This window comes from Taudactylus pleione, unplaced genomic scaffold (assembly GCF_031769625.1).
Source record: "Taudactylus pleione unplaced genomic scaffold, aTauple2 ptg000438l, whole genome shotgun sequence".
Lineage (NCBI taxonomy): Eukaryota > Metazoa > Chordata > Amphibia > Anura > Myobatrachidae > Taudactylus > Taudactylus pleione.
This window is the reverse complement of record NW_028284840.1, coordinates 671,930-688,449: the sequence shown is the minus strand read 5'-3', so window position 1 is coordinate 688,449 and position 16,520 is coordinate 671,930. Positions and strand designations below refer to the sequence as shown.

At 44.2% G+C, this 16,520-nt stretch overlaps 1 protein-coding gene across 2 annotated transcripts in view; it reads right to left on the bottom strand.

Moving 5' to 3' along the window:
- Positions 1-246: 246 nt before the first annotated feature.
- LMBRD2 (LMBR1 domain containing 2) overlaps positions 247-16,520 on the bottom strand; it is a 34,263-nt gene continuing 17,989 nt past the window's right edge. For both annotated transcript variants that reach the window (XM_088447772.1, XM_088447773.1), the window contains exons 10-18: positions 16,176-16,357; positions 13,781-13,914; positions 9,130-9,235; positions 8,948-9,045; positions 8,382-8,485; positions 7,706-7,752; positions 4,946-5,051; positions 4,694-4,820; positions 247-4,314 (exon numbers count right to left, since the gene is read on the bottom strand). In XM_088447772.1, coding sequence (XP_088303898.1) covers positions 4,248-4,314; positions 4,694-4,820; positions 4,946-5,051; positions 7,706-7,752; positions 8,382-8,485; positions 8,948-9,045; positions 9,130-9,235; positions 13,781-13,914; positions 16,176-16,357 — 971 coding nt within the window. In that variant the 3' untranslated portion in view covers positions 247-4,247. The remainder of the gene's footprint in view (positions 4,315-4,693; positions 4,821-4,945; positions 5,052-7,705; positions 7,753-8,381; positions 8,486-8,947; positions 9,046-9,129; positions 9,236-13,780; positions 13,915-16,175; positions 16,358-16,520) is intronic.

Sequence of the window (16,520 nt, the reverse complement as noted above, 5' to 3'; positions counted from 1 at the left end):
CATGTGGAACTTAATCTAGCATCAATAGTTTGTACAATCATAGTTCAGCATTAATAACTCATGAACCATTTTTTTCTCTAGGCACGCAAAGGCAAGCTATATGGCAGTGTTGGCTAACCTTGACACTCCAGCTGTTGTGGAACTATATATCCCAGCATGCCCTGCCACAGTTTTAGCATGCCCTAATAGCAAAACTGTAGCAGTGCATGCTGGGTTATGTAGTTCCATAACAGCTGGAGTGTCAAGGTTAGCCAACACTGCTATATGGAGTTATACTGTCGACAAAATGACGGTAGCCAATTTATGGGGTGGACATGGAAGAGAATCCAGCTCATCAATTCACTGGACGCCAGTGACATCACTGAACGGACATTCACTTCGTAAACGTGTCAGTAGAAGATGGCGATCAACAAAACTGAGGCCAGAAAAACCATACGGGTATATTAAAGGCGCGCGTTTATTTACTCAATTGTAGACAAATGCTAGTGCTGCATTTGTGAAATTTGTGGCCTGTGATCTCAGATATGCTTTTAGAATTCAAACATTTGTCTGTGGCCCCAAAGATGCCCAACACACACACATACACGCAACACACCATACAAACAGGCCATGTACCCAAGCCGTTGTATTTAAACACAATAATCAATAAATGTATATGCAACAAACTGCGCACATAGCGTCTCGGGTTTTTGAAACACAAACAAAAAAAGAAAGTAGTTAGTGTAACGACACTGACATTTTGAGAAGTTCTGAAGTTGGATACACCTGTAAGTGAATGTAGCTCAATACAACGCACCACAGGAAAAGGTTCTGAGCACCAACCACAATATCAGCAACAAGAGATTGGGAGGAGATACCGGGTACCGTGAAACAGACCAATGGTTGCCAGTTCCAGAGTTTTAAAGTGTCTAGTTAGTGACACCTTTATCAGTATTAGGCAGAATGGTACAATAGAACTATATGTTTATCTCAAGAAATAAGTTACATAAAATAAAAGGGTTTTAGTGTTAACACAGGAAAGACACCATCAAAAAGTGACAAAGAAAAATAAACAAACAATATAATGTTAAAACCAAACATATAAACACATAAAAAGCCACACTAGTATCCTTTGGGTGCTAAACGGTTCTGTGCGTCTCTTCCAGTTAACCCTATTAACCTGGATGAATCCAGAGTCTAGAATTCAGGGAAATTAATGAGAGGTTGCCAGTGGCAACGGGGAGCCTTACATCATAGTACTATATGCAGTACAGCAATACAAATAGTGCAATTTGCCTCCATAGCTGAATGGATGAAAAAAAACAAAAATGAACAAATAAGAGAAACGAATACAGTCATTCCACACAATAACAACATTAAAACGGTTACTAAAATAAAACAAACATAGCAATATTCCTCAGTGTAATATTAATCCATACAGTGATACATTGTAGTAGGCACGTGGTAAAATATACTTCATGATATTGATGCTTCGGCATATAAATTCTGTGCTGCTCATTAATCTGAACATCGGATTCATTTGGTCTCCCCAAATGTCCATAGCATGGAACCTCTGTGGTGATCTCACATCTACTGTCATTGTTTCTGACAGAATAGTAATTAATAAAAAAAAAACAACATAATGGCCGCTGCCATTCAAGTGTTCCTCAAAGTTCAAGATAGAAGATATTATACCCTGCTTTGTGAGGGATACGGCTCTTGTGGGTGACACAAGAGAACCATTGAGAGTACCCTAAGATAAATACCTTGACAAACCTTATGTAACGATTCAAGTAGTATAGCCGCTAAAAAATACAATTGTCCCTGTGGCTGTAGATGGGGGGAGAGCGAGGGACCAGAGGTACATTTTGCAGTACCCTGGAGAACAGAACACGTATTACCTCGAGTTCAGCTGTGAGGTTAGAAAGGATGTTAATGAAGGACTTCCTATCCCTTACCAGCTGTTCTGCAGGGCCCCTACTGTGTACGTAACAGTGACAGGCTACATGTGCATGCTGGCCCTTTTTGCACTGCAGCATGCCAAGTCCATGGACCATGGGGGGGTCCTAAAATAAGAACCTATGGCAATTTGGGGCAAGTTGGCGAACAGCAGCAGAGACCCTTTAAGTAATATAATTTTTATTTAAAAGGAAACCAGAGCCCAACCACAAGGGTGGAAAGCTGTAAAAACCTCATGCAATGCTACATGTGGCCTCTTTAGAGAGAGCGAGATAAATAACCATTTCTACATTCATCTGAGTGCTGTATGCCCCATTTTTCAGGAGCAGCTCATTAGATAAGACCGTACACACCAGACTATCACTGTGCGAGTGGTACGGGTCTGGGACAGAAGCTTTTTAAAACTTTTAATATAAAAAATGTTTTATTATTAAAAGATACAAATTGCTCCTGGGCCACTAGCTAGAAGGACTGGAGACTGCAATGTACAATGTGAGTCAGGTGAAAGAATACCACTAACCAGCGGCTACACCCAAGTTACTTATATAAAACGTACACTGCAATATTGTATGCGGGCTTTCAAGAATAAAAATTATTTCCATCTGAGCACCAGCGACATCCGCAGATCAGACGCGAGGGGGATGCATGAACTGTGCTGTACATAAATGAAGTGACTTGGGCAAATGGCCGAACTGGTGCAGGGAGATTGTTCTGGCAAGTGCGCTTCTATAGGATACATTCTACACTCTCCAATTAAGCTACATGGTAAACCAGCCCGTCGCCTCCAAATGAGCTTATGCATTGACAAATACTCTGCTGCTGGCAGCATTCTAATACTCAGATTGTCAGATTTCTAGGACTTCATCCCCTGATTGCCCATATGAATCTATTTTTGAAAAATGTGCACAGCAGGTGCTCTGAACCTAGACAAATGTACCTAATAGCAGACATAGAAAAATACTGAAGGGAAGGAGCAAGAAACAAAATAATAAAACCATCCAAAAAGTTCAACTACATTTGATTTTGCAAAATGATACATTTTCTATATAGGTATGGGTCCTATAATTAGGAATCCTTACTTGAAGTTTTCTGGATACATTTGGAACTAAAACCCTAAAATATATTAGCTGACATTAAGTTTCCCCGTACTGCCCCCATTTCCCCTTCTCATTAAATGGTTTAGTAATGTGTCCTATCCATGCGTATGAGAAAATACTCATTGAGCATGTCAGTATGTATGGTGTCATTACCAAACCTGAACAAGGGTCAATCTTTCTGAAAAAAAAATTCCCCATACCTGTATATATTTAAATCAGGCTCTGTTTGTTAGTCCAGTGAAAAGAAGCAGAATGAAGGTACGTGGTCAGTAGCTTACTAAAACTAGCAACAACGTAAAGTGCATCTATTGCCTAAACCAGGGATGGGGAACCTCAGGCCCCGGAATCATTTGGTCTGGGACTCAAGAGCTTTTTTCTGTTAGCCTCATCTAGCTAGCAGGATTCCTAGATTCCTAGAATGGCACCCTGCAGCCAGAATCTATGCAGCAGTGCCGCCTGGAGAAACCTTAGGACACTTCAGACGGTCACACCGCTGTCATCCACAGGATGCTCCGGGTATTGCTGTAATCACGTGATTGTGGCCACACCTGTGTGACAACACACAGAGGGGGCGTGGCCTGCACCAGGCCCGCAAATAATATTATATATATCAAAATGGATCTCGGCAGAAAAAAAGGTTCCCCACCCCAAGCCTAAATGATGGAGGTAGCAATTTTGTTGGCTGGACCAATTTTCTGCCCAGCCCATCCCATCAACAGGAACCAGTAACTCTGAATGGCTGCAATCTCAGAACTGATACGGCTGCCTCCATTATACGCAAGAGACAGGTAAGATTAAAAAAAATAAAAATATAAATCTAATAATATAAAAAAAAAAAAAAAAAAAAAAAAAAACAGCAGCTTTCCCATGATAATATAGCAACATCCACTTTGTGCAACAGCAGATAATGAGCAGGATTCGTTTATACAGTAATTAAGCCTGTAATTTCTTCTTGTTGTGCAGACATCAACAGAATCTACCACTTTTTTTTTCTTATAAATATGGGCATGCCTTTCTTTTTTTGTTTGTTTTTTATACAAATGTCAGTCCGTTGTGGAAACTAGGTACAAATGCAGATGTCCCCGCACCAATTTGCAGCTGCTGATTTTGTTAGGCCCATTTTTCTCTTGCGTTTAATACCATATTGTGCATTTCAGGCAGAGGATATTCAGCAACAGATGAGGCATTCCATCTCCTGGGTCCGGCGCAGGATTATACGTCGTCAAATATTCTGCTGTTTGACTGGGACATGGATAAATAACGTCCAGTTGGTTGATATCTAAACATGGAAGACAAAAAGTAAAATTACAGACATAACAAGCCCCCTCCCCCCAGTATATTAGCAGGATATCACTATAGGATCTGTGCTTTCCGGAGAAGGGTTTGTTCCTACAAAATTGCCACGGCAGCACCTGCGACCATCTTGCGAGGTGCCTTCATGTGGCCACCCTAATCTTTACAGGGCATGGGTGGGCGAGCCTGCCCAGGCCATGCAAGTGCCCTGGTATGGCACCGTCAAGGCCTGTGGACACACATCAGCTGTCCTCAGCCACAATGGACCTCATCAGCAGTAGGGAAAATGTGAGGTGTCTGAGGATTGCCAACGCTCTGTGCATTCCTCATGCTACCAATAAACAGCTTTCCGACACACCACTTACCTTCCAGATTCTGAGTCCAGCGGATCGTCTGTAAATGCGTCTGCATTAAAATCCAGCGGCTCCGCGTCCTGCAGGAGTTCTATCCGGTCCCGCTCTGATCGGTTACTTGGCCTGGTGTACTTTGAGGCTGGAAAATAGAGTTACAGTTAATGAAATCACATGAAAGGACAGCCATCCGGTGAGTAAAAGGAGCTTCAGTCATCTCATTGGACGTAGCGGCAGCATTCTGCCTCTAATAGCAAAAGCACTTACATCGGCTCGTGGTCATTTCTGTGTAAGTCGCCTCTTTCGGCTCAGAGTTGACATTTCTGTTACGACTGGAATCCTCCCTGTTACCGTTATAGCGTTCCTTCCACTCCTGCAAAAGACCAAACACACATACAAGTCTGTGCGCTGTCTACGATAAACCTGCAAAGGGCGTATACAGAACGCTTTCATGTAGCTGCTCGCGGAACTTACAAAACAGAGGTTTTTGACTTCCTGTTACAACAATCTTCCCTGGTCCTCTAGGGGTACACAGACCATGCGCTATGTTCAGCAAACTGGATTATTAGGAGTAAAATGGTAAGGTGAGCCTCACTACTTAAAGCCCTGGAGAATCACTGGTAGTAATCAGGAAGACTTCCTAAAACCAGAGAACCCTTCTGTTTAGTAGACCAGAAAATGTGTTGTTTTGTTTTTTCAATTGCATTCTCTCGTGGGCACTGACCTGTTTCTTCCCAGATGGATGAAAGGAACTCTTACGTTGAAAATGAACACATTTAGGTCTGTAATGGGAAAGAAATATAATCTTCTCACTCGGGGAGAGTCCCCAAAAAAGGGAACATCCTTGTACTAAACACTGAAGTCTTTCCAGGAGAGGGGCATAGAGGGGGGAGGAGTCAGCGACTAACAAGTCTCTAGTGTAGTTGTGCTCTGCTGCAGTACTAGTGCCCTCTATAGCCCAAAGTACTGCAGTGTCCCCCACTATGGATGAAAGAGAAACAGACTTTTTGGAGATGTTGTCCACAGCCCAAGATTTAAGCCACAGAACCCTGCATGTCACTGACCACCACGTTTGCTGAGCACAAGTTGGCATCTACCATGTATATGAATATGGACCCTTGAGTGCCAAGCTCCAATGGGGAACCCAGGTCAAGTTGGAGAAACCCTCACTAATTAATGTTCTTGATAAATTAAACGAAACATCACCCCCTCTCCCATCATAAAGTACCCTGAGCAGGCAGATTAAATGTGACATCCATAAAGGATCCCATTGTACATAGGTCATAAGGTGCTATTCATCCTCCATTGCCAAAGTTCCATGTAGTGTCCCAAGTTTACATGAAATCTTCTGGTGGAATGATATCGAAAGTGTAATTCAATTTTGCCTTCCATTGTAAAGGTCTTGTCCTCATCACCTTCTCTTGGAAAAGGTTGGGACATGGTCAGGAATCAGAGCCCAGAGGCTAGGTAAAATATGTGAACTATGAAAGGAAACCGGTTCGTCCTGCCTGTAGAGCCCAAAGGGGCAGATCAAGATCTGTATCACGATTAGAAGTGAAGAAATCCTTTAGTTTCTATTTCACCTGTATCCAGTAAAGAAAGGCAGTGTCTGCTAAAACATCCTCAAGTATAGGCCACAACTTTAATGTTTTCTCCAATTTGCTGTTTATAGGGACCACAGGTTGTTGTCATACATTCTCTGTAATAGGTCGGTTTAGATTGGCTTGCAGAAGCTGTGGATGGTCTTTATCTCATCCAAACAGTTATGAGGTACCCCTATTGGAAATGGTCAGCGATTCAGAATAGAATACACTAAAGTACGTGTTGCATCTTTAGAGCCAACGCTATACCCGAGTGACAAGGAGCAGTCACCCGCGATGAACACTATGGGCCGTATTCAATTTGGAGCGAAAACCTGTTTTCGCGTGTTTTTGGCGAAAACTTTTCGCCTGTGATGTAATTTTCGCCTGTTTTGCTTTTACCCCGTATTCAATTTGAAAGGCTTTCCGCCTAGGTGGAAAGTCAATGCAATGTACTAGGCGAAAAAGTTTCGCTTATGAATGGTAGGCGGAAAAAAGTGCAGAATTGGGGTTTTGGGGTGCAATGTTGTCGGAACCCCCGTGCAGCCTTCAGACAGTCCCCCAAAGTTAAACTGTCAATTTTCTTTAAAAAAAGCCTTAACACCCCAAAAAAATCACATTGAATTTGGGGGCGAAAAAAAAAAAATGTTGGGGGACAAAGTTAAAAACTAGCGAACTTGACTGTCCCCAAGTATGCCCCAGGTGTTTTTTTTCATTGCAGGGGCTTGCGGCAGGTGGATTTTTCATGATTTTTCTCAACTTAACTTTAGCAATTTAAAAATATGCTGATCCCCATTTTCAAGTACCCCAAATTTGCTGGGATTTGTTATTTTCTGCAAAAAATACTCCTGAATACTATTCTGCACCACTTATTCAAAAACGCTATTTAGCAGCTATTGAGCCCGCTTAAAAACACTAAATACCTTCAGCAAGCCAAATCGGGGGGTACCATAGTGAACCCCCATATGTCAGAGCATCTTTTGGGGGGGGGGCTATCAGGCTGATTTCCACAAATCTGACAGTACTTTCCGCTTGTTTAAGTTACGCCCGGTCCCTTGTTGCCTACTTTCAAATTGAATACGGCGATACGCACGCGATACTTTTCCGCCTGCAAAAAATAGGCGAAAAGTCGCGGCTCGGCTCAAATTGAATACGGGCCTAAGAATGCTGAGCGCTAGCATTTAAAAGATCCTCAAGAACACATGAGGAGCTTATCTAATGAAAGGGAATGTACAGTGGGTGCACCTACCAATATAACGTACATCCTGTGTACATCTTCCAATAGAGCACACATGGAGTAAGAGCCCAATCCGTGGGCTGAGTTAGTAAATGAAAAAGGAAACCAATCTAAAGGTCAAATAAATTAAACTCTGCAAACAAAAAAAAAAAAAAAAAAAACAACAACACACTAACCTAAAGCAAACCATAGTATTCCAAGTCAGCTTACCCTTCTGCGCGTTTCTCCATCTTCCTGTCTTTGCCGTTTTCTCTTCTCTAGAATGAAAAAGACAACATACTAATCAATCAAGGTAAAAATAAAAGAAAAAGTTGGGACTGATTCTGAGTTGGTGTGCGTCTTTTGCTGGTCTTGCGCATACAACCTTATGATAATATTACTACAAGCCCTTCCCTAATATGTACAGCCGTGCCTCTGAATGTGCAAGGACTGAGGTGCCCACTTCGATTGTCTTTAGACACTAACAACGCTTGGTGCATCTGTAGGCGTAAACATCGGTCTCACCATCGCAACTTGCACCAGCACCGTGTTAGGTGCAGACTGCTTGTCTGTGTACGGCCTCCAATGTGAGGAATTAAGCATCTAATTTCGATACCAGATAAGCAATATCCCGGCAAGATCCCCATAACACGTCCATAAGAGGGACCATCCTCGTGTGTATGGAGAGCTACCGCCCAGAAACACCCCAGCACATTTCCAATACACCTTTGATACTGTGTGTCTCAATCGCTGCTGCGCCTCGGTGTTTACACTCCAGGGGGACACAAGCGCAGTTGGAAAACATCGACCATTTGCGGGAATATCGGCTTTACGTGTGACTCTGTGACTCAGACTCTTGTGTGGAAACAAATCACTTTCTATGTGCACTGTTTTGAGATGGACATACCTCTTCTAATTAGTTCTTTTCCCTCATCGGTCAGGTCAGAGGTCATATCGTTGTCCCCCATGAACTGCTGAAACCCAAGTAAGTTCAAACAGCGCGTTCCCAAGCTAAGGCACAAATACAGAGCACAGCAATGATTACATAGCAGCGAGAGACTCAGATTACTGGCTAGTCAACTACGCATAACTAATATTCCCATTACACACCAAGATAACTCATCTAATAGGGATCTCTTACTCTATAAGTGCCAGTCATTGAAACATTATTAAGATTGACAGATATGTGTTGCATATCCTACCTGGGGTTGGGTACGGGATCCCGGCGGTCAGATTCCCGACGCCAGCATCACAACAGGGTTAGGATACCAGTACCTGTCTGAAAATTATTCCAACAATACCCTTACCTCACAGCCTAAACCTAACCCTCCCCCCCACGGCTTAAACCTAATCCTTCCCCCGCTACTTACTGTTGGGAGGCTGGCGCAAGGATTCTAACTGCTGTTGGCATTCTGGCGCCCGCATTGAGTGCCAGCATCCCGGACAGCTGGGATTTAAACTACATCCCCTTACCTGAAATAAGTAGCAATACAAAGGATGACCACCAACATGGGGTAATAGATGTAAAATCCATCAGCAATAAGTGGCAGAACTTTTAAAGATCCCATTATCTATGGAAAACAAATGGAATAAAGATTATGAAGAGCAGCTAAAGTTATAGTGTTACTACTCTCAGGCTTCTGCTATGTACTTACCGATGTGTAGGCGGTTTGCTCCGTATTCTTGAGAGAAATTGACCCGTCCATTTGAGTCAGTCCCAAAAAATTCAGACACAGTGGAGGAGTCAAACGACAGAACAACCTGCAGGAGGGAAGTGGATCCTGAATAACATTGTTTTTTTGTACTAATCGTTTAAAGTGTCACTGTTTGAAATGACCCTTTCTTCCGCTATATGAGTGCTCAGCAAACACTCATATGCCAGATACAATATAATCTATATCATATATTTGATTGTGGATTGATCATTTAGGATCCCAAAACCAAGCAGATATAAATGATAAATACTCCCCACGTTCATACAAATTGTAATCTATTTCATTCTACTTTGTTACAATCCTTCCAGAGTAGCACTATCTAATCTCAGATGTCTCACATGTTCATACAGCAATATATGCTTTTTTCTGTTATACGGGAAAGGGCTAATTAATTAATAGCAGATGTGGACCCTTTCTATAAAATCTCCAAGCGGATGTGGAGTCAGCTCCTGACGAAGGTATGCTTAGTATAGAAATGCGATGAGCTATACCATACACTACAGACCGGTGGGGTATCCGAGTACTAGAATTATATGCCCACTGGAAGATCCTGTCCATATTACATGCGAGGACCCTTATATTTGCTGCAATTATCTACAATATTCACACCACTCTCAGAGCGGACCGCAAGTAAAGAAACTGTTTTGTTTTGCTTTTTTTACTATTACTTATTAAGCACCTGGAGCGCTCAGCCTGCCGGGGAGAACACAGCAGCCTGTGTCTCTGTCTGTATCTCCATCTCTGCAGAGGAGACACTACTAGCGGTCACTGTACTAACCTCATACAGCGCAGGGAGCCGGCATACCATCTCCGGAGCACCTGGAGCGCTCAGCCTGCCGGGGAGAACATAGCAGCCTGTGTCTCTGTCTGTATCTCCATCTCTGCAGAGGAGACACTACTAGCGGTCACTGTACTAACCTCATACAGCGCAGGGAGCCGGCATACCATCTCCGGAGCACCTGGAGCGCTCAGCCTGCCGGGGAGAACATAGCAGCCTGTGTCTCTGTCTGTATCTCCATCTCTGCAGAGGAGACACTACTAGCGGTCACTGTACTAACTCATACAGAGCGGGGAGCCGGCATACCATCTCCGGAGCACCTGGAGCACTCAGCCTGCCGGGGAGAACATAGCAGCCTGTGTCTCTGTCTGTATCTCCATCTCTGCAGAGGAGACACTACTAGCGGTCACTGTACTAACTCATACAGAGCGGGGAGCCGGCATACCATCTCCGGAGCACCTGGAGCGCTCAGCCTGCCGGGGAGAACACAGCAGCCTGTGTCTCTGTCTGTATCTCCATCTCTGCAGAGGAGACACTACTAGCGGTCACTGTACTACCTCATACAGCGCGGGGAGCCAGCATACCATCTCCGGAGCACCTGGAGCGCTCAGCCTGCCGGGGAGAACATAGCAGCCTGTGCCTGTCTGCATTTCCATCTCTGCAGAGGAAACAGTACTAGCGGTCACTGTACTAACTCATACAGGGCGGGGAGCCGGCATACCACCTGGAGTGCTCAGCCTGCCGGGGAGAACACAGCAGCGTCTGTCTCGGTCTGCATCACTATTTCTGCAGAGGAGACACTGCTAGCAGCCGCTGCATCAATTCATACAGCGCGGGGAGCCGGCATATCACGTCTGGAGCATGGCCACTACCTGGCGAGAGATCGACACTTAGATCCAGGCATGAGGATAGTATATGGAACAGCCGGCAATTACCAGCCAACAACTTGGCTCTATCAGCCCTTGTTCGAACAGAGCACCATGCTATCGTGCAGGCACTGCACATGCTGAGAATACCTACTGTATGTCTGCAAACCACAATAATCTCATCAGCGGCTCATCAGTGAGACTCTGGTCACTAAGGTACTTTGTAAGCTGCACATTTACAATAATGATTTATTGTTTTTTGGTGGAATCCTTGTGAGCTTAAAGACCGATCAGAGCCACTCATTTACCACCGATGCCCACAAACATACTAATATTGATCTGTCCCCATATTTTTTTTTTTTTAACTTGAGTTTTTTTTTATCCTGATATTTTTTTATATAGATGTTTATTCCTACCCTGAACATGCATGAATTTTTGTTACTGTTTTTTTTCTTTGATTTTATAATATATTACTTCCGTATTATTTTATTCAATTGTCATTATTTTGAATATTTGAGACATCGGATTACTCTAACAATCGATCTTTTGTTAACCAGGGCAACGAATGTGCAGTCTTATTTCTTTTTGTATTTATGAAATGAGGAGTGAACATTCTTCCACGGTTCTATAGGCCAGATTCAGCGTTGTAAGCTGTTGTCTCCACCGATGCGATCCCGTACACAGCTGCTGTGCGAAAATATGCAAATGACGCAGTCACCGAGATATGTATTAAAGACGCCCACCGGCATTTTTGCTAATCCAAGCACAAAGACGCAGCAACGGTCGCAAATCATTGGATGTTAGCAGTCCCGGGAAACTCCATGGTGGCGCAGAATTGCCGCGGGATTGGAGATGGCGGAGCAATGTTTCTTACGTATGGGATCGCAGGCGCAGGATGTGACACGCACCCAAAATGGTCATGACACTCCCACTATATCTCCAACAAACGCTCCCTGCTTGTCAATCACACTACGAATAATTACTTAATGCGCCTTGACGCATACACGCAGACGGACAATAATCGCTCAACTACGAAAACATCGGCATAGAGTACAACTCTGAACTAGGGCCGATGTTCCATGTATTATGCTCCAAGTACATAACATTGCACTTAAAGTACACATTGGACTGGAAGCGCCAAGCAATGTTCTATCCTTAAAGACAGCGGGATTAATTTATTAAGCGTCGGGTTCTAAAACCCGGTGCTACCGATCATGTTTATGCCGAAAATTTAAAAGAGCAATGATTTCACTAGTAAAACACGGCTAGTAAAAGCTCTGCCCTTATATCGGGCATAAGCACATACACAGGAGTGCGGGGTTCTTTAACCAGACGCTTAGTAAATAAACCCTAAAGGCTTTAATAGTTTGATTCCTAAAAGTAAATGATAAAACAAAAGAAAGAAAGTCTCAAGGGGCATGCACACAAGACGATATCTTTGAACGATAACTATACCGCTCAACGATATATATCGTTCCAGGTGTATGCAATGAACGACCAACCATGAGCGCTCCTGCTGGACGATAACGATATCTTTGGTCGTCCGTACATGTGGCCAATTTGGACGGTATCATCACAATTTGCCTGTTCAGAGATGTGGCAGGATGACTTCACTGAAAGATATTTATCATAGATATCTCTCAGTGTGTACACCCAATATAGTTTGTCCTGCGCTACAGAAAATTCAAGAGAACTCGTTCAGCAATATCGTTGATGCAGCGCATTGTTCCGTGTGTAACTGGCTTCATTTAAATACTGCAGTATTTAAGGAAGACTCATCTTTTAATTTTATGTTTTATTTTTTTTAGATATATCATTATTTATGTCAATTTTTTATCCTGTGATAGGGTTTTTTTATTTTTTTTATTATTGTTTTAATTTATAACCACATTTATCAATTATGGTCTGTACTAGCGAAAATATTTTTCATACTTTTTAGATACATTTATAATTTAGATACTATTGGTTAAGTAAATAAAAATATAGTATTCCTGTTATACGGCTCACATTTCAGCGAGTAAAAGGGGATGTAGTCAGCATCCCGGTGTGGGGGATGCCGACAGTCAAAATACTGGCGCAGAAATCCTGACAGCGTTGAGATCCCGGCACCAGAATCCCGACGGTAAGTAGCGGGGGGATAGGGGGTGCTTACGCAGTGGGCAGGGGGAGGTTATGGTTAGGCACTAAGGATGACGGGTTAGGCACTGGTGAGGGGGAAGTTAGGCACCGTAGAGGGAGGGTTAGTCTTGGCTTACTTGCCCAAGGGTGTCGGGAATCTAACTGTCGGTATTCTGACCAGCGGCATCCAGACTGCCGGAGTTTCATACCCATCCAGAGTAAAAGGTCTTGAATTTTTAGTATGGAAAAGGCTGTGATAACCTATTAAACAGTCCCAAAACACTGATTGGCTGTCCTTCCTGGCGAGTAAGGGTCAGATTAGTTTTAGCTTGCGTGTCATAGACACGTCCTCCCTGTCACAACATTAAGGATTAAATATACACCCCACCGTTCCAGAATTATGCCGGGTACACACTAGACAATATGTCGTCCGATCCAGCAGACCGGATGACATATTGGGCACATCGTTTAGGGTGTACCCAGCTTTACTTTTCCTTTATATTAGCCCCAGTTTGTGGGGTTTGATTGGGAAGCCCCCTTTCTCCTTGGGCTGCAGAGATACGGCACCTTTCTGGCACTGCCCATCTAACGCATTTTGCACATTTCCAATGCTAGCTGCTTGCCCAGCAATGATAGGTTTAGCTCTTTCCTCTCCCAGCAGCCACTACTGTATTAGAGAAGAAAGAATTGCTGTAGACCATATGTGTTTCTTTGTGCATGGACTCCTATACCATTTATGTAATAAAAGTTTATATCCACTGCTTTTGGGATGAGGGATAATATGGAAGAACTGGTGACCGCAATAACACAGGGAGTGCTAATGACTTACATGCCACTGAAGAGGAGACTGTAGGCATCCGTTTGGTGATGTGACGCAAAATAGTAATAATTAAACACCCGGATCCTGAAGACTGTTGAATAAACACAGATACTCAGGAAGAATATGGTGAGGAAACAGGCCACCTAAAAGCAATTACACAAAACATTACCAAGGCAAAATAAAGGATTTCGTTTTTTTGTGATTCTAGGTGGTGCAATTGTAAAAGGGGCGAGTTACTAACACTGCAGTAACCGCTAGCAACAGCCAGCTTTCATCAATACTGTAATTAAGTATCTGGCTGGTGGATTACTGCACATTTTATAGTAAATCATTGCCAGAGTCATTTCATACTGTAATTACTGGCATTAATCATTGTACCAGAGAGACAACAATAACTGCACGAGTTAAACCTACTATACACCCACAACATTGACAGATCTATATGTAGAAGTTGCCATAACTTGGCAGAACCTGCTATACAGCAGGGTACATGCTATTTGTATCTGCCATCAGTAACTGTCATTCAGTGCGTTTATCGGCAGAAGTCACCTGGGCATAGGACTTCCACTCCCACCATGATCATGGCTTTTCCTGAAACATCTGCTCATATGATAAGCTCTGGAAGCATCTACATATAAACTATTGATCCTATGTTAATTGCTCTTTTACTGGTCCACTAAGCCCCCGCTAACAGTGCAAATCACCAAGCCCCCGCTAACAGTGCAAATCACCAAGCCCCCGCTAACAGTGCAAATCACCAAGCCCCCGCTAACAGTGCAAATCACCAAGCCCCCGCTAACAGTGCAAATCACCAAGCCCCCGCTAACAGTGCAAATCACCAAGCCCCCGCTAACAGTGCAAATCACCAAGCCCCCGCTAACAGTGCAAATCACCAAGCCCCCGCTAACAGTGCAAATCACCAAGCCCCCGCTAACAGTGCAAATCACCAAGCCCCCGCTAACAGTGCAAATCACCAAGCCCCCGCTAACAGTGCAAATCACCAAGCCCCCGCTAACAGTGCAAATCACCAAGCCCCCGCTAACAGTGCAAATCACCAAGCCCCCGCTAACAGTGCAAATCACCAAGCCCCCGCTAACAGTGCAAATCACCAAGCCCCCGCTAACAGTGCAAATCACCAAGCCCCCGCTAACAGTGCAAATCACCAAGCCCCCGCTAACAGTGCAAATCACCAAGCCCCCGCTAACAGTGCAAATCACCAAGCCCCCGCTAACAGTGCAAATCACCAAGCCCCCGCTAACAGTGCAAATCACCAAGCCCCCGCTAACAGTGCAAATCACCAAGCCCCCGCTAACAGTGCAAATCACCAAGCCCCCGCTAACAGTGCAAATCACCAAGCCCCCGCTAACAGTGCAAATCACCAAGCCCCCGCTAACAGTGCAAATCACCAAGCCCCCACTAACAGTGCAAATCACCAAGCCCCCACTAACAGTGCAAATCACCAAGCCCCCACTAACAGTGCAAATCACCAAGCCCCCACTAACTGTGCAAATCACCAAGCCCCCACTAACTGTGCAAATCAACAAGCCCCCACTAACTGTGCAAATCAACAAGCCCCCACTAACTGTGCAAATCACCAAGCCCCCACTAACTGTGCAAATCAACAAGCCCCCACTAACTGCAAATCAACAAGCCCCCACTAACTGTGCAAATCACCAAGCCCCCACTAACTGTGCAAATCACCAAGCCCCCACTAACTGTGCAAATCACCAAGCCCCCACTAACTGTGCAAATCAACAAGCCCCCACTAACTGTGCAAATCACCAAGCCCCCACTAACTGTGCAAATCACCAAGCCCCCACTAACTGGGCAAATCACCAAGCCCCCACTAACTGAGCAAATCACCAAGCCCCCACTAACAGTGCAAATCAACAAGCCCCCACTAACTCTGCAAATCAACAAGCCCCCACTAACAGTGCAAATCAACAAGCCCCCACTAACTGGGCAAATCACCAAGCCCCCACTAACTGGGCAAATCACCAAGCCCCCACTAACTGGGCAAATCACCAAGCCCCCACTAACTGGGCAAATCACCAAGCCCCCACTAACTGGGCAAATCACCAAGCCCCCACTAACTGGGCAAATCACCAAGCCCCCACTAACTGAGCAAATCACCAAGCCCCCACTAACAGTGCAAATCAACAAGCCCCCACTAACTCTGGAAATCAACAAGCCCCCACTAACTGTGCAAATCAACAAGCCCCCACTAACTGTGCAAATCAACAAGCCCCCACTAACTGAGCAAATCACACTTTTCAAAAGTGATTTCAGAGCTTACACATTCATCAGATAGTATTTTTTGAAGAGCCTCTTTTTTTGGGGTGCAGTCCCCATAACCCCCACTTCCTTCGCCCAATCCAGCATGTGAGCGCGTTTTATTCCTTACCTCGATATAAATATAATTGTAGGTCCTTTCGGCTTGTTGTATAAACACTGCAAAGAGAGACAGGACAGGGTGCGTGCTGAAGAAAGTGCACTCGGACCACACAACTACAGCAGAGAATAACGCCAGGATGACGGCCAGGATCCGAGAACACCAGGGCCGGAACAGACACTCCCAGTACCACTCTGTGCAGAGAGGAGACACATTACAACATAAGACATCTTCTGTATACAGCAGATTCCATTATCCGCACAATATCTCCTGCCCTATTTTCATATAGTAATGTAAGTATCAAACCATTATTCACTGTTACTTGGCCACCAAATAGAGTACATCTTTATAAAGTTC